Genomic DNA, 26,238 nt, shown 5'->3' with positions numbered 1-26,238 from the left:
CCACTGAGACACCTAGTGGTGTGCAGTCTATCTGAAGAAGAGACTTGTGTGCTCATTGTTTTTGCACTTTAACTCATAAAATGCACAACTGGGCCTCTCCCCAAATATTCAAGGGCTTTTGTATGAATTAACTCCTCTTTAAATCGTCCCAGTGAGGCATAAAGAGAAAAGAGAATGTGGAAGCAAATTGCCCTGAGTCAAAGGATCATATGCCCTCACCTCCTGATTCCTGAACTAAGTGACTACTCATTGACCCACTATATTGTTTTAATTATTATATCTCATGTTTCTTTTAAAAATCATTTATTTAGGGACTTCCCTGGTGGCGCAGTGGTTAAGAATCCACCTGCCAACGCAGGGGACATGGGTTCGATCCCTGGTCCAGGAAGAGCCCACATGCCGCGGAGCAACTAAGCCTGTGCGCCACAACTACTGAGCCTGCGCTCTAGAGCCCACGAGCCACAACTACTGAGCCTACATGCTGCAACTACTGAAGCCCGCACACCTAGAGCTCACGCTCCGCAACAAGAGAAGCCACCGCAATGAGAAGCCCACACACTGCAAAGAACAGTAGCCCCCACTCGCCACAACTAGAGAAAGCCCACATGCAGCAACAAAGACCCAACACAGCCAAAAATAAATAAATAAAATTTAAAAACAAACAAAAATAAATAAATAAAATCATTTGTTTATAAAACAAAATACCATAGGGCATTATCTGAATCTGTGGATTTACTTCAGTGCAACTAATAGTTGCTTAATAAATATTAAATAGAATTGAGTTACATGAAGATATAATGAGTCAATGTGCTAGGCCCTAACTTGAATGCAGATTTAAGCATGATACTATGAATTCAAATGCATAGGTCTGAAATTATCAACATTATTCAAAAACTACTGTCCTCTAGAAGAAATCTCTTGGAAAAAAGTCACCAATAAAAAAAAAAAACTCTGACTCACTTTATAAAAATATGAATATAAATGGGAAATAATTCGGTATCAGAAAAGTTTGGGGGTTTCGAGGAAAAGCAAGTATTCTTCATTGAATTAAATTACAATGAAGTTGTACACTGGCACATTCTTCTAATAGGAATAACAATCACAATACAATTCTATAAATCTCTTCTTTCAAACAGGTGAGAGTAGTCTGTATTCTCTGAGGTATGGAGTTATCCAGGTTATTTCCTGGTTTTGTAAAATAACAAAGAATGAAGTACTTCTTGTATATCTTGTTTATAGACTCCATCTCTTGTTTTCAAATGCATTTTTGGAACAACTGCTTTCTAAAAGAGACTGGAACTTTTAAAACTGTTAGAAGTACATGAGAAAGGACTTAGGAACTTGGGAGTATAATCAATATTCCTAGGTACTTATTGTGAATTAAAAGTTCACAGTACAAATTTTGAGGAACAAAGGTAAGAAGTCAGAACAAAAGGGGGGCAATTCCCTTGATTAAAAGACTATAAGTCATGGAGAAATTACTGGTTTGGGGCCACAGGATCCTCACACACGGTTGATGATCTTCTTTTTGATAAAAGGATGGTAAACACCATAGAAAGTGAACAACCAAACCTATTAAAAGGCTAAGTGGAATAATTCTCTAAACCAGAAGTCTGCAAACTTCTGTAAAAGGCCAGATACCAAATATTAAGCTTTGCAGGCCAGATGGTTTCTATCTCAACTATTCAACTCTGCCTTTGTAGAGCAGAAGCAGGCAGAGACAATGCTGTAAACAAATGGGCGTTGCTGTGCTCCAATAAACTTTCCTTGCGAAAATAAGCAGGTGGATAGGATTCAGCCTACAGGCTGTAGTTTGCTGACCACCTGCTCTAAACTGCCAGCATTTTTTCTAGGTGATAGTCCCACCTGAGGACAGGCCCCAGGTCAAATTCTTAGACTCCATATTTATTTGCTGTCCGTTAATCACCCTCAACTCTCCAGTCTCCTTCTCCTTTTCTTTGTCTTCCCCCCTCCGCCCTCACCATGAGTCTGGAATTCTAGAATTCTTGGGCAGCCCCTTCTCAGAAACCCCGACTGGCTCTATGGAAACAAAGTAGGCCTTAATGAGGCACAATCATAAAATGGTTGTTAGGAGCTTATTATGTTTAAGAGAGAAAATATTTAGGGTGATTGCTTAACCCAGATATCATTACTGGGTGTAGTGATATTCACTATAGGGGAGACCTTTGGAGGGCCTCCAACATACCAGATAAGAAATAAGCTAATGGCTACCACTTGACTCATACCACTTGACTCACGTAATGGTCACTTTTCTTAAAACCCTTTTATACATAAACAGTCAGGGCTCAACTATAAAGCAAATTACACAATAGAATCAGTAGATGGGTCGCTTTCTTACAAATCCTGGCTGGTGATATTACTAGAAAGACATGTCATTTAAAAAAAAAAAAAAAGGAAAATTGCAGAATTTCTTATAACTCATCTTTTACAGTTAAGACCAGGAAAACTTTTTCTCTAAAATTTAGAATTTAATTACATATCAAGAGCCATGATTTCCTGGGCAAGAGTTGTAAAACTAGTATGATGCCACAAGGTAGACACAAAAGGTGAGGAAAGGAATGTTAGATGATGGCTTCAGGTGATGACATACTGGTGATGACTGTAGGTAACTGTTTCTGTCAGGGGGCACATTTAAACTGGGTAATTGTAGGAGAGTTTAACAAAGGAACTATAGGGAAATTGATAATCATACAATTTATTGTTTAAATTGTGCCACTTTTGAGGGTATGAGGAAGATTTATTAATTAATTATGCCAAGACAATGGGTATAAACTGGGTCTAGCCCAGCCAAATCGTAACATTTCAAATAGAGCAGTACCTCCAGGTTAACAAGAATAAGAGCTATTATCACCCCTAGATCTAAAGAGACAGAGAGAGGGCATGGTTACCAGAACCTGAAAGGTAGAAAGATGAAAAAGTCAACCAACACAATCTGAGGCCCTCAGGAGAGAAAAGCATCCCATCTATGAGGAGCTAACAGGGAGAAAGTGAGTGAATTAAAATCCCACCTTCACTGTCCTCCTACCCTCTGATCTCTTGTCAATATCTCCCATTGACTGAACCCAGCCAGAAGCCAGAAGTCAAGGGAGCCTGTTGATACAGTCCTATGGGTCAGCTTCCCTGATGTACAAAGCAGGATAGGGAAGGGTGAAGAATATATCTGGAGGGGAAAATAGAAGATATCCAGCCTAGTAAATATCCTTGCAAAGGTATCCAACACTGGAACTATCCTTCAGCTCTGACTTCTTCGACAGCATTTTTGAAGCATTCTAAGAAAGCTCAACTTCTACCTTCTTCTTGAATAATCTTCTCCTTGTTCATTTCCTATTAGATTGTGGAAAACAGTAAAGTAAGCAAGATCTTTTAACTCCAATTGGATGAGGTTTACACTGTTTCTCTCCAGAGGAATGAGCACAAACACTAGGTTTTCATGCAAATATTTAGACTTCTTCACTCCCTAATATAAAAATATCTGGCAACATTTCTGGGCCATAGGCTGATTATGCAGGTATAACCAGCCTGGGAATAAAACAAGATAAAAGGGATTTATTTTGCATTTGTCACAGGAAACTCCCTCACGTCACTTTCTGGTCTACAAATATCCCCAAAGGATCTTAGAGGAAGTATGGAGTTTGGTGATATCAATCAATGATTCAGACCGACAGCAAGGCTGCTTGAGTACAAGTATATAATGCAAAATTAATGGACAAAATGGATATATGCTGCAGTTATCACAAATCATACATTGACATTACATACTTCACATTACAAAAATACTGTACTATGCTGATGAACAATGAAGGTAGAGTATCAAGAAAGAAAGAATGTTCACCACTGCAAAGTGTGGCCCTTCCTTTCTGCATGAGTATATGAAAACCAAGAGGAGGAGTAATTATATGACCAGCATCCTGGAGAATCTAGAGTAATTCACTTTACTTCCAGGACCAAAAGAATACCCATCTGCTGGGGAAAGTCCATTGTCACACATCTTAAAATATTACCAAGTTTGGTGTTATCCACTTTTCTTACTCCATAGAGGGAGCTCTCTCTCATTTCATCAATAACCTATCTGATAATGCTTCCATTTTTTAAAGTCCAATGACACTATGATTTAATAAGGTAAAAAAAAAAATAGCACCCTTTTTTCCTAACAACTTGGATCTACTTCAAACACAAACTGAATTTCCCATGAGGACTAGCTACTTTAAATACTCTGGATAGTTAAAAGAAGAGGAGGAAAGAAGTATATTTAAAAGATGGGAGGGAAAAAATAAGGGAATGAAAAAGAAAGGGAACTATTAATAAAATAAGAAATAAAAATATTAAGGAAATAGATAAATGACACCTTTTTAGTGACGGTAGGAGAAAAGAGAGCTGGGTTCTGGGTCATTTTCTGGCCCATCTCATGGGTGAGAGTATTACCTAAGTTCTCCGAGTAATCACAGAGTGCTACAAATCATATCACTTTCCTACCACATGGAAGATACCATTCTTAACCTAGGATTTCCCAAACTATACATGAAGCTACTGTTCACATCTTTAGCATTTGACCAAATGGAAAGAGAGAAAAAGCTCTTCAGCCTGCTAGGAATTTTCAGAGATGCCCTTACCTGAATGGTTGCCCCAGGCAAGGCCTAAGTGGATTCTAGGAGTACAGTAGCAAAAAGTTATAAAGAGAAATCTTTATAGAGAGCTTCTTTCAATAGGAAATGATTTGCTTCCTGACAATGATCTTAAAAGAAGATTAATATATACTTCAACTTATTGAGAATGTGAGTCTATATTATGTAGCACATAAGCTGAGCCCTTCAGTGCTAACTATGATAACAGGCATAAGAAAAATTGGCTTCCCCTAATGAACTTGTAGAGTCCGTCATATTCTCTCCTTTGCAATGGTTGTTTGGAAGATCAGCATTCACTTTTGAACTTGTCTTAATTCTTCATTTCTTAATAATATTCTTCTATGGCCTTCCCTGTACATGATCCTCATCTTCCTTATTTCTTGGTACCTTTCCTTTGTCTTATCTTGACTGTTTTTTTTTTTTACCTTCTAGTACCAATGCATTTACAGCAAGCCACTTCAAATGTTTTTGGAAAAATTAAATTGATATGGAACAAATCAATTATTATAAAGCATTCCCTGCTTCTAAGGAATGCACAGTCTAGTAAAAATATAAGGTTGAAAAACATTATTGATATATTATATAATGAATGGAGGTCATAAGAGGGAAGCCCAAAATAAATATGGCTTAAAGGAAAGTGAGGTCACATCCAGGTAAGAGACCACTTTTGGAGGAGATGTCCAGTGAAATGAGCATTGAATAATAGGAGAATGCCTACACCTGAGGATGTGAGGCTGGGAAGAAGAAAGCTAAGGAAACATTTAGAGCATATCACCTTCAGCTGCTATTTGGCAGAAGCCTAGGAGAATAAAGGAGACAAGGCTGGAAAGACAGCTTGGAGCCAGGTGCGGAAGGATGATTGTAAATGTCAAGGCAACCGGGGTTTACCAAGAGTTTTTGAGCAGAAAAGTGGTATGATTGAAGTCATCTAAGAGCCCACATATAATAGATAAGGAAATTGGGGTCCCCAAGCACAAGTGTTTAGCAGTGTTTAACAGGCAAAGAGACATCTTCCAGGATGTCTGAGGAGGGGGAGGAGCACTGTCTGCCCTATCTCAACAAAACCCGCCATAGACACAGTTTTAAAGGAAGGGAGGCAGCTCGGTTACACGGTAGAACAGCGGTCCCCAACTATTTTGGCACCAGGGACTGGTTTTGTGGAACAACAATTTTTCCACAGATTGGGCGGGGGGTGGTTTCAGGACGATTCAAGCGCATTACATTTATTGTGCACTTTATTTCTATTAATACATTGTAATATATAATGCAATAATTATACAACTCACCATAATGCTGACACGAGGCAGAGCTCAGGCCATAATGTGAGGGGGGCGGGCAGCTGTAAATACAGATGAAGTTTCGCTCCCCCGCCCACCACTCACCTCCTGCTGAGCAGCGGATTCCTAACAGGCCATGGACCGCTACCAGCCATGGCCGGGGGCGTTGGGGACCCCTGCCCTAGAAGAATGCAAGTAGAACCTGGGCAAAAGCTGCTTTCCTCTGCCGCTGCCCTCGCAGCATATCCCAACCCAGTGAAGAAATCTGTGTCTCAACATTCTGTCCGCCTACCCAATCTTCAGCTGCCGATCAGAAACACCTCTCATGTCATAGCAGATGAATCAGGCTTTGACATCATCCCACAAGACCCTGAAAAGTTGGTGATGCGGGAAGAGAGAGGCGGAGGAATTCTCTTCAAAGGATGCTGCCACGACATTAAATCGTAGACTTGGAGGGTTCCAGAAAAGCCCGTCTTTGAAGTCAGCGGTGAATCAGCGGCTGTCCTACACTCCTATTAGCGCCACAACCTTTACCCCCAGGCATTAACGAGCGAATTGGGTCCAGCTGTACTGGTACAGCTGTGGCGCGCCTTCTATAAAAAAAAAAAAAAAAGTTCCCTTCTGGCTCGCGTCCTCACCCCACCCACCACCTCGAGTCCGAGTCCGTACTTTTCCTGCTTCGCTCCACCCCCTGATGTTCCCAGGCTCGACGTGGCCTGTGACATTTGCTAGTACTCACGTGGGGCGCCCTGTCTCGGCGGCTCCGGAGATGACTCCTAGGAACTTCCCAAGGACCTGGACTCTGCAGGCTCTGACGCGCAAAGGGGTTGGGGGATGGAAGGGGGTAAAGAGGGGAGTTGGGTGTCAGGAGAGCCCGGGGCAGCGCGGGCCAATCTCGGCCGGAGAGGGGTTCATCCCCCAGCAGCCCCGTCGGTTTGGGTCTTCCTTCCCTTCATCTCCCTGTTAGCTCTGTCAGAGCCCAGAAGGCGGCTAGGCATCCTCTAGGGCGCTCTCCCTAACTCACTTCGCTGCGTTTAAACTCCCTTTTCTGGATTCACAAGAGTTTGCGAGGTCAAATCCAAGCCCGCCATCTCGTTGCTTCTCCCGTCCCTAAAACAGGTGCCGGAGCTCAGGCCCCAGCTGACCGAAATTGTCGAGGCTACGCGGGGTGGGGCTAAGGCTAAGCGTCGGGACGCCGGGCGCACGAATTGTGCGAGCCTCCGGGCGAGCTGCGCGCTGGACAGCACCTGGCCCCGCGTGCTCCGCTGCGCACTGCGCCGTGCGGTCGGCCGGGATCCTGGAGTCTAGAGTTCCAGTTCCTAAACGCAGCCCTGAAGAGCGGGGCTGTGAAGGTGACAGGACCGTGGACTTTGTGGGTTTAAAAGTTCTTGACACCTACAGAACTTGCTAGAGAGACTGCAGCCCCTAAGGTGCCCCCAGTCACCCAAGAGTAGCACTTTCACGAAGTTGATAAGTGCTTTGGAAAGTAAGTTTTTTGAGGGTGAGGCCCATCAGATCTTTTCCCATTCATTTCAGTTTCTCATCGTCCCTGCCCCTATGGTTCTGGTCACTAATGCATATTTAATGCCCTTACCTGGAAGCGCAGTCCAAGCCTGAAGCTGCACCCACCCTCCAAAGTATCCCATTAAGTGAGTACATGCGTTTTCTCAGTAGCCACAGAGAAGGAAAAGCACTAGTTGGAGGTGGCCAAAGGAAATGCTCAGAGTGTATACAACATGCAGGAGCAGTGGTACCTAGTTTTTACAGTGGTTACAGTTTGGGGTGTTTTTCCCAAGAAAGGGGTTTGGTCTTAGAACCAGCCCTGTAGGAGAAAGATGTGGTTATCTCTTTCTTAAAGCACATTCAGGCACATATCAAAGGTTTAGGGCAAAGACAAAAGGAGGAAGGTGAGGGAAATTCCTGATGATTTTACTAATGTTAAAATTCCATAGATTTGGCTAGGCTATTTTTTTCTTTCATGTCATCAATTTAGAATTCTATAAAGGAAGAGAATGACAACAAGCAAAATCATTGGCCTAGGAGAAAAGAGCCCGTAGGCGTTTAGGTGTTATATATGTGGAGCCAGAAAGCTCTAGAGCATCAGGGAGGCTCCAACCTAAGGCAACAGCATGGGTGAATATGGGCTTCGTGTGCACTGGGCATGAGAGGCAACAAGTGGTGCCTGGGCACCTACCCCTAAGGCAGGCCCTGCAGCTCTAGAAGTAATTCAGTGTTGGTGGAAAGAGTTTAGTGTGAAACTGGGGTGGGATTGGGTTTCCAAGTACATTTCCTGATACCTTATTATTTGTTCAGTTTTTTTCAGGAAGATCTTCATCTTGCAACTGGTAGAGCTCGTGCTAACCTACAATTTCACTGACTGTGACTTTAAGAAGATTAAAGATATTTACCAGGACGTCATTCATCCAGAACTGAATATATATATAAATGGGGTAAGTGAAGAAACTTTTTTGAAATGTATTTCTATTGTAAGAGTAGGCACACGCACACTACAATTTAACTTTCAAGGAAAGAAAAATAATTTGGAAAATAATCATGGCCCAGCATTTTGTCAAAAAAAAATTTACAAGTGATACTGAAATATATTGGCTTCAAAACTGACTACCTAGAAATTGGCACACTAATTAATGAGCAGATGCTGATGACGAGCAGGTATTGATAGGTGTGCAAGGAGGTTGTCTACTCTCTGTTAAATCCTCCTCACTAGTGGGGAAAGAAAAAAAAAAAGACAGTGATTAAGGGCTTGAGAAAGAAAGAGAGAGGAGGGAATTCTTGTGAGCTAAGCCCTACCCAGTGAGGATAGCCTGGGAGAATGTGCGCTTCAGGTCTTTCTAGTTTTCTAGATGCTTTAGGATGCCATTGTGGGATAAAGGTACTTCAGATTTTTTTAATATACATTAGTAATCATTTTCCTGATTATTCTAGTTTCTGGATAGAGCATGTATGTGTGAAATGCATGAAGATCTCCCTCTAGGACAGGATCATTCGGTATCCAGTTTCAAATACTAGCAGGCACTATCTGAAGACCCTAGATGTTTCACTAACTTGTCAAACACAGAAACAGATGCAAAGGAAACAAGTGCCTAAATGGAAACTGCTTTCAGAGCATCTTTAAAACCTGGGAGCAATGGAAGGGGGTGGGGCGATGATCACTCCCGTGAATTTAAGTCTTGACCCTTTTTGTCGTATGCTATTTTTTCTTTCTTCCAGACGAAGAGTATCTGGTTTAACAAGTTCGTCTACTGTGAAGACGCGGTGAGTAGTGGTTAGTGCTTCTGGCTTTCTCCAGAGAGACGCCAGGCATCCCGGGGAGGAGGTATCCTGCGGTGGGTAGAACCCCAGGTGGTGGCTGGGCTCCCAGGTGACGCTGACCCAGTAGGGACGTCTGGGCTGCCGGAAACCGCTGCGCCGGTGCCCAGCTCGGGACGCCACTTCTGTTCCAATTAAGGGTGAGGAAGTCTGTCGGATCTGAGCGGGATTCGGGGAGAGGCTCCTCCTCCCCCTCGCCCTCGGGAGGAAAGGCAAATTGGGAACGGGGACCAGGGAACGACGTCAAGGGCACCCCTTGAGGGGTGCGAGCCTCCGCTCTCAGCGCTGCCCCTTGGACCTCGAGACGCGGGCGGCGCGAGTCCTTTCTCCTTAAGCGCCCTCTGCAATCTAACACCCCTCCTTCCTTCGCCTTCCTTAGGTTCTTTCTCCTCTGCTCACCGGAGACCTCTTTCCTCCTGCTTGAATCGCCTTTGTACTGTCTTCCGCTCCTCCCCCCTCCCCCCCCCCCAACGCTGCCCCTTTCACTCACGTCTTATCAACTCTCCCTTTTTTTTTCTCCCTGGCGTTTTCTTCCTTTCTCGTAAATTTTGCCGCCTGCGAGCAGCCGGATTGCCTCATTAAAATCGAGCACTTTACCTTCAAACCCATCTACGGCTGTGTCTCACTCGCCAACGAAACCTTCGCCAAGCAAACTAATGCTACGCTCTCCCTCGAGTGCTCAGGCTACTCCGGAATTCAGGTAAACCGATGCATCCGAAGGTCGCATTTTAATATCTTGGAGCTGACCTTGAATTCAAGTAGGGCTTCCGTGCAGAGTTGTGATTTTTATTCAGGTTCTGTCTTTCGAAGGGCAAGTGAGCGGGTAAAACCTGTAGATTGTCGGTTAGTCCCACATTGACAACAGGTGGGATTGAAACCCACCTGTTTCTAGGGTTCTGATTCTTTTGGCAGAATTGTGTTCTAAACCTTAGGCCAGTATTTCAAAGTATGATCACTGAGCTTCCTACATCAGAATGTCCTGGCTTCTCGAGGACATGGGAGAGTGGTTGTCCAAAAGCCAGTTCCCGGGGACCCAGGCTAGACCTTCAGAATCACAGTCCCCGTGTTTGGGCTCTTTATGAGATTCTTATCCATTCCAAAGTGTGAGCAGCATTGTTTGGGCTTATCATTTAATAATTGTATACGTCTTTCTTTAAATGTTAAATTATACCTTAAATCTCCACCCCATGTTTGCATAATTGCTTGTATGGGTGCTATTGCTCTCTCTTTACATAATGGATCTTTTGCATACGCAGTTACATGCATTTGAATGAATGTGTAACTTTCAATATGGAAACAGTGCAGAGCTAGGGGCGGGAAGTCTGGGCACAGTCTTGCCTGATTTTGAATCCTAGCCCCATAACTTCTGTGAAACTTTGGATAAATTACTTAGCCTCTGTGTGCTCAGTTTCATCTGCAAAATGAGGATCATATTAGCAAGTCCCATATAAAGTGTTTATGAGGATTAAGTGAGTCAGTGTATGTAAAAGCACTTGGAATGGTGCCTGGTATGTAACAAGTTCTCAATAAATATTTATTTCAGCAGGCAGGTAAAGCAGGGAATTTATCTTCCTGATGACAATTTTTAAAAAGACAAAAAGAGACAGTGCAGATTTGTATGATTGCGGCCTATTAACCGGTGGACTTTATCAGTCTGCACACTGAGTGTCTGGGTGACCAAGGCTGTCAGTTTTTAGGGACTGAAGATTGAAGCCATAGGGTTGTAGACTTAGCTTGAGTTGGATCTTCAATACCAGGCAGCCATGTGAAAAACCTGTTTGGCTCTATATCTTCTCTTAAGGAGACTCTGGCAAATCTACAGATGGCTAAAGTGATGTTCATCCATATAAGAAGAGCATAGAGGACAGGCTAGATAAGTTTGGATAACATGTGAAAAGGGAACGTCTGGAGTGATTTATTTCAGCCCTCTCCCAAGCCCAAAGGGAGAGAGCCTAAAACCAATAATATTTAATTATGATTTAGCAGATTGTAGATGGTAAGCCTTTTGCTTTGTAAGCTGGTGAACTTTATTGGTCTGAATACTGTGTGTCTAGGAGGCCCAGTCAGTCACTACTCGAGAGTAATTCAGGTGAAGGAATATATCAGATGACAGTAATCTTTTTTTGACAGTTAGACTCCTCTTTAGAATAAGCCTTCAGGTGTCTGTAGCACATCTAGGAGGTTGGGAGGGACAGAAGGTGGGAGCACTTTGGGTACAAATAATAGGTCTACTGAATTGTATCTATAAAGAGGCATGAGATAACTCCTTTTCTTGAGGAATTTATGATCTTGTCAGGGAGATCATGAAATCATCAGCTATTTATCAATTTAATCATTCAGTAAATAGTCAGTGTTTCTCATCTATAAGGAATTGTGCTCAGTGCTACGGGGAATACCCATGATAAAACAGTATGTAATTGAGAGCCAAGTTAAGTGAAAAACACTCTGAAGCACTAGAAGAATTTCCAAAAGAAATGTCTGAGCAATTAGCAGAGGCCTTGTGAAGGAGGTGGTGCTTGGCCTTGAAGTACGTGGGTAGAGAGACGGGAGTGCATTCTTCTGGAGAAAGCACATAGGAGCAGTGTGTAGGTGTCTTGGGGGACAGATTGAGAGATAGACTTGCATAAAGAAGACAAAATAACCAGCCACTCAAAGATAGTGACAATTAATTTTGACTATTGCTTCTCCTATTCCACAGATAAATAATACCCAGACAATGAAGAAAAGAAGGAAAAGAGAAGTCAAAACAGATAAATGCCTAGAACAAGTCTCATACTTGATAGAACTGTGGAGACGTTTCAGTCGCATTTCATAGAAACAAAGTAAACCTTCGGTAAAGTCACATTTCACAGCAACGAAGTTAATCATCTTTATTAGGTAGATGGAACGTTAACTCTAACTGTGACATTTAAAAGACCACCAATAGTTGTTTTTTTTTTTTAATTATAGAAGGGTTTCTTAGCTTATTTTTATAAGCTTTTATTGTTTAACGTAGGTTTATAATGTGGGGGAAGTACTGTCCTTCAGATGTCGGAGGAGACTTTTTTTTAGCATTCATGCCTGAGCCACTGAATTTGTGGCAGTAATTCTCAGCTGGAACTACATAAGCCCTGCTCAAAGAAAGAATCTAAAAGTGTAGTAGAAGGAGAACTTTTTCAAGGAAAAAAGTTGAACACTATAGCATGTAAACCTCTGTTAAAAAGGGAGACATTTCTTCCATGTGTACTGACACTTCTTGTCTTTTTATACCAAAAATTTACAAAAGAAGAGAATTAAAGCAAAAAGAGTACACAAAAGTTGTACATCTAATGAAGCAATTTGAAATAATTTCCAAGCAAAATATTGTGAAAGTATTCTAAGCCAAATTTTAAAAATTATCTAACAGACAAGAGTGGTACATGCAAGCCAATCCCGAAGCAGTGCCTTTGTTAGAGCTTAAATATATATATTTGTAAATTTATGGAATGTATCTTTAATTTATTTTGTAAGCAGTTTTTTAAATGTACATATTGCTTTGTTAATGACACTATATTTTTCTTAATAAAATAATTCTCAAATTCATTCCTTATGAATGATCTTTTTAATGTAGTCGACAATTTTCACATACATACTTTTCTGAGGGGCATCACTTTTCTACAGTTCTTTCCCTCCCCTCATCCTTGGAGCCACTGACCACTCCCCTTCTGCATTGTGCCTGTTGACCCTACCTATAGAGAGAATATTTGGGGATAGGTGGTTTCAGGATACTTTCCAATCATCCTTCTCTTGAATTTTTTTTGATGCCTAACCTTCAAAATAGGCATCTCAATAGGCATTTAAAGTCATTTGTCTATTTTCTTTGTTTTAAAAAAGTTCCTTTAACTTTGTAGAACTGAATCTCCATTTTCTTATTATAGTCATATCAAAGTAAAGGTCAGGGGAAATTTCTCAAATGCTTTACTGAAGTAAAAACATATTAAGTCTCTATCATCCCTCAAATCTGTAAATCAAATAAACTTATCCAAAAAATTAAAGTTTGTTTTTTTTTTAATATCTCAATTGTATTTCTTTCTAAATCTTACAAACCAACTGTCTGAGAATTATACCAGAGAATAATATTGAGCTGATCTGGGTTTTTTACTGTTCCTTTCCATTATTCAAAAGTTTTAACTTTTTTCAAATGTTTTTGTTCTAGCTGGCATTGTACTTTTTGAATACAGCTATGCTTTTTGACATCCATTGTTTACAGAATATCAACTAATAAAGTTTCACTGATTGCTATTATATAAAATTATTTATGCCTAAACCTAAGGATAATGGTTTATACATGAGGATAATAGCTAATTAACTTTCTTGAGTCTCAGATTCTACACCTCTAAAAGAAGGATGATGTTGCCTACATTATAGGATTATTATGAGAATTAAAATACACAACAAATATAAAGCCCTTGGCAAATAGTAAGAAAAATATTTTAAATTTAGCTATTTAAATACCTGTTTCATTATGAAGATGAGAAATAAGGGTTGTTACAGAGTCTGGTAAATCTCTTTTTAGTTTTTAATTTTCTGTCTAAGACTGCTTTGTAGTAGTGGAAAGAAGGTTGGAAAGTTTAATCACACAATTGTTGACAGCTTGGCGATTTTGTACTTAAAATTTTTGATTGAAGATTTTTGTTTCTGGCTAAGATGGAGTAACAGGGTCTGGATTTACCTTCCTGCCTGAAAAAACCTCCCCCAACCCAGCACACACACACCCCCCCAAGGAAAAATACACATACAAAATATATAGAGCAGTGGTTTTCAAAACACTGGATATCAAGTAATAAAGGACAATAATGCTGAAAGAAGGGAAACAAATGACGTGAGTCTTACAGTTACCCCAACTTACTGGCTTGAGTTTCCTGACCATGGCTCAGGGAGGGGACTCAGGCAGAGCCAGCAGGCTTCCTGAGTTGAGGAGACAGGCTGAGAGTCCAGAGAGACCAAGGTGGTAGAGTTCATATGACAGAGTACCAAGGGAGAGAGAGGTACACAGAGGAAGAAACCTGGAGACCTGCTGAATACTCTAGGGCAGCGGTCCCCAATCTTTTTGGCACCAGGGACCAGTTTCGTGGAAGACAATTTTTCCTGGGGTGTGTGGGATGGTTCAGGCAGTAAAGCAAGCAATGGAGAGTGGCAGACCAAGCTTCTCTCGCCTGCCGCTCACCTCCTGCCGTGTGGCCCAGTTCCTAACAGGCTGCGGACTGGTACCAGGCTGCGGCCCAGGGGTTGGGGACCCCTGCTCCAGGGCATCCCTAGAGTATTCAGCACACTACTGACCAGCATGTGTGTCCTCATGGGCACTGTGAGAAAACTGCACAAGACTGGGCAAAGAATCTTCTGAAAAATCAGAGAATAGTGCCCAGTTCTCACTCAGGGCCAGAAAGATTCCTATTCCCACCAGCCAGACAGAAAAATCTCAATTCATTAGGCATTGGGTAGGGTGCTTGGAAGAGTCTTATCTCACGAATGGAGGATGATTAGCCCAAGCCTAAGTGCTGCAGTGATCCCACCTAACAAATCTTAAAAGCAAGGCTTGAAAGGATCAAACGGTGTCCAAGTAACTTAGCTGCATTCCATAACAAACCTCAAGAATATTTATAGGAATAAAAAAGGTCCAACAAGGCAAAACTCACAATGTTTGGCATGCCATTTATCAGACATGAGGAAGTAGGGAAATACAACCCATGATAAAAAGAAAAAATGAAAATTAAACATAACTAACATAGAAGTTAAAATTAGCAGGCAAGGACATTAAAGCAATTTTTTGTAACTATTTTCAATAGGTCCAAAAAGTTAAATAGAGACAATGAAGAGATAAAGAAGACCCAAGTTCAACTTCTAGACATGAAAACTGCAATGTGTGAGATGAAAAATACAGTGATGGCATTAATGGTAGATTAGATATTGCAGAAGAAAAGATCAGTCAACTTGAAGACATGCCAGTGGAGACTATCCAAAGTAAAACACAGATAGAAAAAATAATTTAGAAATGAAGAGACCATCAGTGAGCTGTAAAACAACTGCAAGTGCCTAATGTATGTATAATCAGATTCTCTTAAGGAGTGAACTGTACAGGTGCAAAAAATATACAGAAAGAAACAATGGAAATTTCCAAATTTGATAAAGCTATAAACCCACAGCTCCAAAAACTCAATAAGGCACAAAAAAAACCCCAAAGAAGACTACTCTAAAATTGATCATAATCAAATTGCTTAAAACCAGAAAATCTTAAAAGCAGCCAAAGGAATTAAGAATTAAAGGTCTTCAGAATGTCCTTTTAGAACTTCCTCTTTCTTCCTTAGCACTTTGGTTTTCTCTTTGACTATTTCCCCTGTACTTCTTATACATTCTTTCATGTTAAAATCATGATATTGTCTATTAAATAGAAATGAATTTAACATTGGATAGCCTTAATTGCTGATTTCTACATGTTAGCTTCTGTTTAAACAGCAAGAGTTGGGAGTATCTTTGTGCTCATTTTCTGCCATTATTGAAGACAAGGATTACCATAAATGAAACAGCTCTTATTGAGTAGCTTTATCATTTACTTTTCTTCCGCCACCTTATTAAATCTTTGCAACAATCCTGTTAGCTAGCCACTATCCCCATTTTATAGATGCAAGAAAAGACTTAGGGAGTAAAACACCCAATGCAGCACAACTAGTAGTAAGTGCAGTATCTAGATGATTCCAAAGTGTGCACTTTTCATTATCTGAGACTGAAACTTGAGATTTCTAAATAAGAAATAACTTCTACCAAGTAGGAATTGTGCCCCTTACCTAATAGATGTTGTAATTGACTTCTCAACCTGCATTATACCACTTCTCAATTAGGCATCCATTTTCCCCATCCAACACAGAGTTTAGGGATTGATCCCAGATTTTGGGGTGAATATTGATTAATCCAAGCCAGTAGGTGGGCCCCAATATTCTCGTTTGGAGTTGATAGAGGTAACCAAGCTAAAATCAAAGAAGCATATGGAATTCTCCCAGTTCAGTTTTGTTAAGGGATAAGCATACCCCACATTTCATGATGAACAATAAGTGTTAAGTTTTTCTGAGAGCTCTGAAAAATGTTTCTTCACTTTTAAGGACAATAGGATGATAGGCTACCCCTTCTTACAGGATATGAACAAATAAATATGCCACAGCAATTATAATTGGCAATTATCCTAAGACCTGCTTTGAGATAGTGGGAATGGCAGAGATATAAGATGGGAAGAACCTGAGGGGTTTTTTTGTTTGTTTGTTTGTTTTAATTAATAGCTACTTTATTTATTTATTTTTGGCTGTGTTGGGTTTTCTTTTCGTGCGAGGGCTTTCTGTAGTTGCGGCAAGTGGGGGCCACTCTTCATCGTGGTTCGGGGGCCACTCTTCATCGCGGTGCACGGGCCTCTCACTATCGCCGCCTCTTTTGTTGCGGGGCACAGGCTCCAGACGCACAGGCTCAGCAGTTGTGGCTCACGGGCCCAGTTGCTCCGCGGCATGTGGGATCTTCCCAGACCAGGGCTCGAACCCATGTCCCCTGCATTGGCAGGCAGATTCTCAACCACTGAGCCACCAGGGAAGCCCAGAACCTGAGGTTTTAAATGCATAATTGAATGGGTGGGTCAACCAACCTCAAAGTCTACCTTATCTCTTTATTTCCCTTCGTGTGAGCTAGTTGAGTAAAGGTTTTGTTGTTTGTTTTTGTTTTTTCCGAGTTTGTAGTTGTTGTTACTTAATGTTGAAAGCTGCAGTTTATCTGAATGCCAACAAAATCTTATCTCCTCCATAAGATTTCACTCTGAACTTGATCATGAAATATATGTAAGTTTTTTTGGTTTTTGTTTTTGCTATAATTTCCTGAAACCTTTGGAAATGTATTAAGATTTTTCTTATCACCCTCTACTTAATTAATTTTTGTAAATGTTCAAGGGCATTTAACAAATATGTATTCTGTGTGTAACATATGATAACTATCTTAAGCCAATATTTTCATTAAAATTCTCCAAATTCTTGCTTATCTTCTTTAAAATACAAAATCAAATGCTAAAACTTTTCATGATAATTATGCTCATCAGTTTCCTCATGAACATGTATCACCTTTTTATTTATTTATTTTTATGCTGTCACTGAACACATAAAGGTTTATGGAGATCAAGTCTTCACTCTAAGCTGTAGCTTTGGTGAATATTAAATTGCTCTTTTTATTTGTTTTGCTATTTTCTACCTTAAACTGTAATTTATGTTTGCCTGTGGTATTTGTATATAGTCTGTCTACAGTTAATTATTAATAGTTGGGGTTTGGCCTTTGACCCAAATTAAGTTTATTATTACTGTCTTTTTTTTTTTTTTTTTTAATTTTACTTATTTATTTATAGCTGTGTTGGGTCTTCATTTCTGTGCGAGGGCTCTCTCTAGTTGTGGCAAGCGGGGGCCACTCTTCATCGCGGTGCGCGGGCCTCTCACCATCGAGGCCTCTCTTGTTGCGGAGCACAGGCTCCAGACACGCAGGCTCAGTAGTTGTGGCTCACGGGCCTAGTCGCTCCGCGGCATGTGGGATCTTCCCAGACCAGGGCTCGAACCCGTGTCCCCTACATTGGCAGGCGGATTCTCAACCACTGCGCCACCAGGGAAGCCCTATTACTGTCTTTTTCCTGCACAGTTGAGCACATTCACAGCAATTGTCATAAAAGCATGTTTGGTCTGCTAATACCTTCCTGTATGTTTATTTATTCATGTTTCATCTTTTCCTACTCCTATATTCCAAAGAAAAGGGAAATTAGAAGAATAATGTATCTCATTTTTTTAATCTTTTGATGAGAAATTCTCCTAAAATATCTCTGGGCTGAGAACCAAGGCATTTTATAGAAACTACTTATAAAGTCAAAGGGTAGGATGGGTGTGTCATTTCGAATATTCAAAATACCAAGTGCCAAACTTGACTTGGTAGTTATCATTTGACATCCTCAATTCCTTGCAAGGTCCAACATCCATTTACAGCTTTTCAAGTAAATTAAAAAAGAAAAGAACAGAGAAGAAAATACCATCATCTTAAACACAACAATGTAAATCTACATTAACCTAATGAATTGTACAATATATCACAAGCTCCAAAAAATTAAAATGCAGAAAAATTAGCAACTTAGAATTGAGAAATTATGGTACTACAAATTTGAATGTAATTACTTTAAGTGATTATTGTAAGTATTGAGACTACAGTCTATCCCCAATTTTAGGTATTATGTTGTTATTTAATTTTTTTTTCAAAACTGGCAGAAAGGAAAAAACACAGAAAGTTGTTTAGGTGGCCATGGTATGAAGAGTTTTTAAAAATGCAAAATTCTTGTTCCTATAGAGATACATTTTTATTTAAATTAAGATATAGAGGGACTTCCCTGGTGGCGCAGTGGTTAAGAGTCCACCTGCCAATGCAGCGGACACGGGCTTGAGCCCTGGTCTGGGAAGATCCCACATGCCGCGGAGCAATTAAGCCCATGAGCCACAACTACTGAAGCCCACGCGCCTAGAGCCCGTGCTCCACAACAAGAGAAGCCACTGCAATGAGAAGCCCACGCACCACAACGAAGAGTAGTCCCCGCTCGCCACAACTAGAGAAAGCCCGTGTGTGGTAACAAAGACCCAACACAGCCAAAATAAATAAATAAATTTATTAAAAAAAAAAAAGATATAGAGCTGACAGTGCTTAACATTTTTCTTGTAGTTATCTCAAGCCTACAGTTTAAACTGATTATTAGTACCAGTGAATGAAGACTAACACTGCAAATGAAATTTGGGGTTATGAATATTTTTGCTTTAGTAGGTAATGATGCTTTCTTGGTACTGTGAGTCAGAACTCAACCCCACATCTGCAAAATAAAATAATGTCTTGTTCTTTATTAAGTGTTTGGTGTGAAAAAAATGCCAACTAGAAAGCATTATTCATTTTTCCACAGGTAGTATTAATGTAACTTTTTTTTACTAGAAAGAGGAAAAGGGGAAAGATAAATCATATTCAACTCTTCATTTCTGCAAATGAAATTAAGCTATATAAAATATCTCTGTGCTGCTAATGCTGACCAATGAAATCTCAGAGTCTGGCCTTAAAATGCAATTTTTATATTATCAAAAGGAGTTGTAGAAAAAGATGAAGGAGCTCTTTCACTTCTGCACCCACAGAGGAAGAGAGATCACTCTTGATCATAAACTGTTCCAAAAAATCTGATTTGATAAAACATCGTATTGCAAATTTCCACAAAAAATAATCTGGTTTTCCTAAGAAACATTTGGACTTAAATAATCACAAATTTTATCAATTTCTTTTCTGTCTGTTACTATAACTCTGATTTTGGAAGTGGTTTTTGGTCTGAGGGTTCTTGTAAGAGTTTAGATATTGTTGTCAATTCTACGATTATAATTTCTGCAAATAACCTGTAATTCTGATTGGTGCCATGTTCATAAAAGAGGGGTGGCAGATACCAGGAAGGAAAGTCAATTAATGTTCATTACAGTTTTTGATAGAACAAGACATTGAAAGTTTAGTGGGATTTTAAATTAATATTGTTGTTAAAGTATTATGATATGTCATTTTAATTTTAATTTCCTGAGAGGAGAAAGTAGGAAAAAACAGAACAAAGAACTCTTCTGCTAAGATCTTGTCCTGTAAAAAACATAAAGAACTCGACTTTCATGTTTACCTATTATGAACAGCATCTCTAAGTTGGAAATTTTTAGGCTCTTTGGACTGGAATATGCCAGAGTACAAGGAAATGATCTACTTATGCTTCAAGGTTGCTGCTGTAGCGGGTGGCAGGGACCACCTCCCTCTAGCAATGTTGAAAAATGCCAAACAGTTGTTTTCTCAGCCTCCCCTGACACTAAAGAGTGTAGAAGGTAGTTTTGGTCAAAAGGACCTGAGGTAAGTCTGCTGTGGAGCTTCTGGAAGAGCTTTCCTTCCTTATTCTTTTTCTTCTTCTTTTTTATTTGTTCCTTGTCTATAAATAATGTTTTATTGAATCACAGTTATACGCATTTATTTACATTTTACTGTGGCTGCTTTTGGCTACAATGACCGAGCTGAGTAGATACAATAGAGATCATATGGCAAATCTAAAATATTTACTCACTGGCCCTTTATACAAGTTTGCCAACCCCTGCTCTACAAAAGTGGAATTTCTTTTTTTTTTAAACACATATGCTGGGAGTTATACTTTTTTTTTTAAACATCTTTATTGGAGTATAATTGCTTTACAATGTTGTGTTAGTTTCTGCTGTATAACAAAGTGAATCAGCTATACGTATACATATATCCCCAAATCCCCTCCCTCTTGCGTCTCCCTCTCACCCTCCCTATCCCACCCCTCTAGGTAGTCACAAAGCCCCAAGCTGATCTCCCTGTGATCTCCCTGTGTTATGCGGCTGCTTCCCACTAGCTATTTTGCATTTGGTAGTGTATATATGTGAATGCCACCCTCTCACTTCATCCCAGCTTACCCTTCCCCCTCCCTTATCCTCAAGTCTATTCTCTACGTCTGCATCTTTATTCCTGTCCTGACCTTAGGTTCTTCAGAACCATTTTTTTTCTAGATTCCATATATATATGTTAGCATAACGTATTTGTTTTCCTCTTTCTGACTTAGTTCACTCTGTATGAGAGACTCTAGGTCCATCCACCTCACTACAAATAACGCAATTTCGTTTCTTTTTATGGCTGAGTAATATTCCATTGTTTATATGTGCCACATCTTCTTTATCCATTCATCTGTTGATGGACACTTAGGTTGCTTCCATGACCTGGCTATTGTAAATAGAGCTGCAATGAACATTGTGGTACATGACTCTTTTTGAATTATGGATTTCTCAGGGTATATGCCCAGTAGTGGGTCATATAGTAGTTCTATTTTCAGTTTTTTAAGGAACCTCCATACTGTTCTCCATAGTGGCTGTATCAATTTACATTCCCACCGACAGTGCAAGAGGGTTCCCTTTTCTCCACACCCTCTCCAGTATTTACTGTTTGTAGATTTTTTGATGATGGCCATTCTAACTGGTGTGAGGTGATACCTCATTGTAGTTTTGATTTGCATTTCTCTAATGATTAGTGATGTTGAGCATCTTTTCATGTGTTTGTTGGCAATCTGTATATCTTCTTTGGAGAAATGTCTCTTTAGGTCTTCTGCCCATTTTTGGACTGGGTTGTTTGTTTTTTTGATATTGAGCTGCAAGAGCTGCTTGTATATTTTGAAGATTAATCCTTCATCAGTTGCTTCATTTGCAAATATTTTCTCCCATTTGGAGGGTTGTCTTTTCATCTTGTTATGGTTTCCTTTGCTGTGCAAAAGCTTTTTAAGTTTCATTAGGTCCCATTTGTTTATTTTTGTTTTTATTTCCATTTCTCTAGATGGGTCAAAAAGGATCCTGCTGTGATTTATGTCATAAAGCATTCTGCCTATGTTTTCCTATAAGAGTTTTACAGTGTATGGCCTTACATTTAGGTCTTTAATCCATTTTGAGTTTATTTTTGTGTATGGTGTTAGGAAGTGTTCTAATTTCATTCTTTTACATGTAGCTGTCCAGTTTTCCCAGCAACACTTATTGAAGAGGCTGTCTTTTCTCCACTGTATATTCTTGCCTCCTTTATCAAAGATAAGGTGACCATATGTGCGTGGGTTTATCTCTGGGCTTTCTATCCTGTTCCATTGATCTATATTTCTGTTTTTGTTCCAGTACCGTACTGTCTTCGTTACTGTAGCTTTGTAGTATAGTCTGAAGTCAGGGAGTGTGATTCCCCCAGATCCGTTTTTCTTTCTCAAGATTGCTTTGGCTATTCGGGGTCTTTTGTGTTTCCATACAAATTGTGCAATTTTTTGTTCTAGTTCTGTGAAAAATGCCATTGGTAGTTTGATAGGGATTGCACTGAATCTGTAGATTGCTTTGGGTAGTAGAGTCATTTTCACAATGTTGATCCTTCCAATCCAAGAACATGGTATATCTCTCCATCTGTTTGTATCATCTTTAATTTCTTTCATCAGTGTCTTATAGTTTTCTGTATACAGGACTTTTGTCTCCATAGGTAGGTTTTTTCCTAGGTATAATATTCTATTTCTTGCAATGTTAAATGGGAGTGTTTCCTTAATTTCTCTTTCAGATTTTTCATCATTAGTGTATCGGAATGCGAGAGATTTCTGTGCCTTAATTTTGTATACTACTACTTTACCAAATTCATTGATTAGCTCTAGTAGTTTTCTGGTAGCATCTTTAGGATTGTCTATGTATAGTATCATGTCATCTGCAAACAATGACAGTTTTACTTCTTTTCCAATTTGGATTCCTTTTATTTCTTATTCTTCTCTGATTGCTGTGGCTAAAACTTCCAAAACTATGTTGAATAATAGTGGTGAGAGTGGGCCACCTTGTCTTGTTCCTGATCTTAGTGGAAATGGTTTGTTTTTCACCATTGAGGACGATTTTGGCTGTGGGTTTGTCATATATGGCCTTTATTATGTTGAGGTAAGTTCCCTATATGCCTACTTTCTGGAGGGTTTTTATCATAAATGGGTTTTGAATTCTGTCAAAAGCTTTCTCTGCATCTATTGAGATGATCATATGGTTTTTATCCTTCAATTTGTTAATATGCTGTATCACATTGATTGATTTGCATATATTGAAGAATCCTTGCATTCCTGGGATAAACCCCACTTGTTCATGGTGTATGATCCATTTAATGTGCTGTTGGATTCTGTTTGCTAGTATTTTGTTGAGGATTTTTGCATCTATGTTCATCAGTGATATAGGCCTGTAGTTTTCTTTTTTTGTGTTATCTTTATCTGGTTTTGGTATCAGGGTGATGGTGGCCTCGTAGAATGAGTTTGGGAATGTTCCTCCCTCTGCTATATTTTGGAAGAGTTTGAGAAGGATAGATGTTAGCTCCTCTCTAAATGTTTGATAGAATTTGCCTGTGAAGACATCTGGTCCTGGGCTTTTGTTTGTTGGAAGATTTTTAATCACAGTTTCAATTTCAGTGCTTGTGATTGGTCTGTTCATATTTTCTATTTCTTCCTGGTTCAGTCTCGGCAGGTTGTGCATTTCTAAGAATCTGTCCATTTCTTCCAGGTTGTCCATTTTATTGGCATAGAGTTGCTTGTAGTAATCTCTCATGATCCTTTGTATTTCTGCAGTGTCAGCTGTTACCTCTCCTTTTTCATTTCTAATTCTATTGATTTGAGTCTTCTCCCTTTTTTTCTTGATGAGTCTGGCTAATGGTTTATCAATTTTGTTTATCTTCTCAAAGAACCATCTTTTAGTTTTATTGATCTTTGCTATCATTTCCTTCATTTCTTTTTCATTTATTTCTGATCTTTATGATTTCCTTCCTTCTGCTAACTTTGGGTTTGTTTTTTTTTTTGTTCTTCTTTCTCTAATTGCTTTAGGTGTAAGGTTAGGTTGTTTACTTGAGATGTTTCTTGTTTCTGGAGGTAGGATTGTATTGCTATAAACTTCCCTCTTAGAACTGCTTTTGCTTCATCCCATAGGTTTTGGGCTGTCGTGTTTTCATTGTCATTTGTTTCTAGGTATTTTTTAATTTCCTCTTCGATTTCTTCAGTGATCTCTTGGTTATTTAGTAGCATATTGTTTAGCCTCCATGTGTTTGTATTTTTTACAGATTTTTTTCCTGTAATTGATATCTAGTCTCATAGTGTTGTCAACCAAAAAGGTATGTGATATGATTTGAATTTTCTTAAATTTACCAAGCCTTGATTTGTGGCCCAAGATATAATCTATCCTGGATAATGTTCCATGAGCACTTGAGAAGAAAGTGTATTCTGTTGTTTTTGGATGGAATGTCCTATAAATATCAATTAAGTCCATCTTGTTTAATGTGTCATTTAAAGCTTGTGTTTCCTTATTTATTTTCATCTTGGATGATCTGTCCATAGGTGAAAGTGGAGTGTTAAAGTCCCCTACTATTATTGTGTTACTGTTGATTTCCCCTTTTATGGCTGTTAGCATTTGCTTTACGTATTGAGGTGCTCCTATGTTGGGTGCATAAATATTTACAATTGTTATATCTTCTTCTTGGATTGATCCCTTGATCGTTATGTAGTGTCCTTCTTTGTCTCTTGTAATAGTCTTTATTTTAAAGTCTATTTTGTCTGATATGAGAATTGCTACTCCAGCTTTCCTTTGATTTCCATTTGCATGGAATATCTTTTTCTATCCCCTCACTTTCAGTCTGTATGTGTCCTAGGTCTGAAGTGGGTCTCTTGTAGGTGGCATATATATGGGTCTTGTTTTTGTATCCATTCAGCCAGTCTATGTCTTTTGGTTGGAGCATTTAATCCATTCACATTTCAGTTAATTATCGATATGTATGTTCCTATTACGATTTTCTTAATTGTTTTGGGTTTGTTATTGTAGGTCTTTTCCTTCTTTTGTGTTTCCTGCCTAGAGAAGTTCCTTTAGCATTTCTTGTAGAGCTGGTTTGGTGGTGCTGATTTCTCTTAGATTTTGCTTGTCTGTAAAGGTTTTAATTTCTCTGTCGAATCTGAATGAGATCCTTGCTGGGTAGAGTAATCTTGGTTGTAGGTTTTTGCCTTTCCTCACTTTGAATATGTCCTGCTGCTCCCTTCTGGCTTGCAGAGTTTCTGCTGAAACATCAGCTGTTAACCTTATGGGGAGTCCCTTCTATGTTATTTGTTGCTTTTCCCTTGTTGTTTTTAATATCTTTTCCGTGTATTTAATTTTTGATACTTTGATTAATATGTGTCTTGGCGTGTTTCTCCTTGGATTTATTGTGTATGGGACTCTCTGCACGTCCTGGACTTGATTGACCATTTCCTTTCCCATATTAGGGAAGTTTTCAACTATAATCTCCTCAAATATTTTCTCAGTCCCTTTCTTTTTCTCTTCTTCTTCTGGGACCCCTATAATTCGAATGTTGGTGCATTTAATGTTGTCCCAGAGGTCTCTGAGACTGTCCTCAATTCTTTTCATTCTTTTTTCTTTATTCTGCTCTGTGGTAGTTATTTCCACTATTTTATCTTCCAGGTCACTTACCCGTTCTTCTGCCTCAGTTATTCTGCTATTGATTCCTTCTAGAGAATTTTTAGTTTCATTTATTGTGTCATTCATCATTGTTTGTTTGCTCTTTAGTTCTTCTAGGTCCTTGTTAAACATTTCTTGTATTTTCTCTATTCTATTTCCAAAATGTTGGATCATCTTTACTATCATTACTCTGAATTCTTTTTCAGTTAGACTGCCTATTTCCTCTTCATATGTTTGGTCTGCTGGGTTTTTACCTTGCTCCTTCATCTGCTGTGTATTTCTCTGTCTTCTCATTTTGCTTAACTTACTGTGTTTGGGGTCTCCTTTTCGCAGGCTGCAGGTTCGTAGTTCCTGTTGTTTTTGGTGTCTGCCCCCAGTGGATAACGTTGGTTAAGTGGGTTGTGTAGGCTTCTTGGTGGGGGGGACTGGTGCCTGTGTTCTGGTGCCTGTGTTCTGGTGGATGAGGCTGGATGTTGTCTTTCTGGTAGGTAGGACTGTGTCTGGTGGTGTGTTTTGGGGAGTCTGTGCACTTTTTATGGTTTTAGGCAGCCTCTCTTCTAATGGGTTGGGTTGTATTCCTGTCTTGCTAGTTGTTTGGCATGGGGTGTCAAGCACTGGAGCTTGCTGGTCATTGAGTGGAGCTGCATCTCAGCGTTGAGATGGAGATCTCTGGGAGAGCTCTTGCCAGTTGATATTATGTGGGGCCGGGAGGTCTCTCGTGGTCCAATGTCCTAAACTTGGCTCTCCCACCTCAGAGGCTCAGGACTGACACCTGGCCAGAGCACCAAGACCCTGTCAGCCACATGGCTCAGAAGAAAAGGGAGAAAAAAAAGAAAGAAAGAAAATAATATAAAATGAAGTTATTTTAAAATAAAAAAATATTATTAAAATTAAAAACTAATAAAGAAATAAAAATGTAATAAAAAAAAGAAAGAAGAGGGCAAC

The 26,238-nt window shown here is 39.6% G+C and overlaps 1 protein-coding gene across 1 annotated transcript; it reads left to right on the top strand.

Annotated features, from left to right (window-relative positions):
- Positions 1 to 6,073: 6,073 nt before the first annotated feature.
- TSLP (thymic stromal lymphopoietin) lies at positions 6,074 to 17,588 on the top strand (the record flags this gene model as incomplete). Its single annotated transcript, XM_082453988.1, has 6 exons — positions 6,074 to 6,363; positions 6,982 to 7,130; positions 8,225 to 8,370; positions 9,149 to 9,193; positions 9,813 to 9,947; positions 11,946 to 17,588. 6 exons carry the CDS (start codon positions 6,074 to 6,076, stop codon positions 12,060 to 12,062), a joined length of 882 nt encoding a protein of 293 aa, XP_082310114.1. The 3' UTR covers positions 12,063 to 17,588.
- Positions 17,589 to 26,238: the final 8,650 nt, after the last annotated feature.

This window comes from Balaenoptera physalus (assembly GCF_965194825.1).
Source record: "Balaenoptera physalus genome assembly, chromosome: 3".
Lineage (NCBI taxonomy): Eukaryota > Metazoa > Chordata > Mammalia > Artiodactyla > Balaenopteridae > Balaenoptera > Balaenoptera physalus.
Note: the sequence above shows the minus strand (reverse complement) of the source record. Positions and strands in the feature narration are given on the sequence as shown.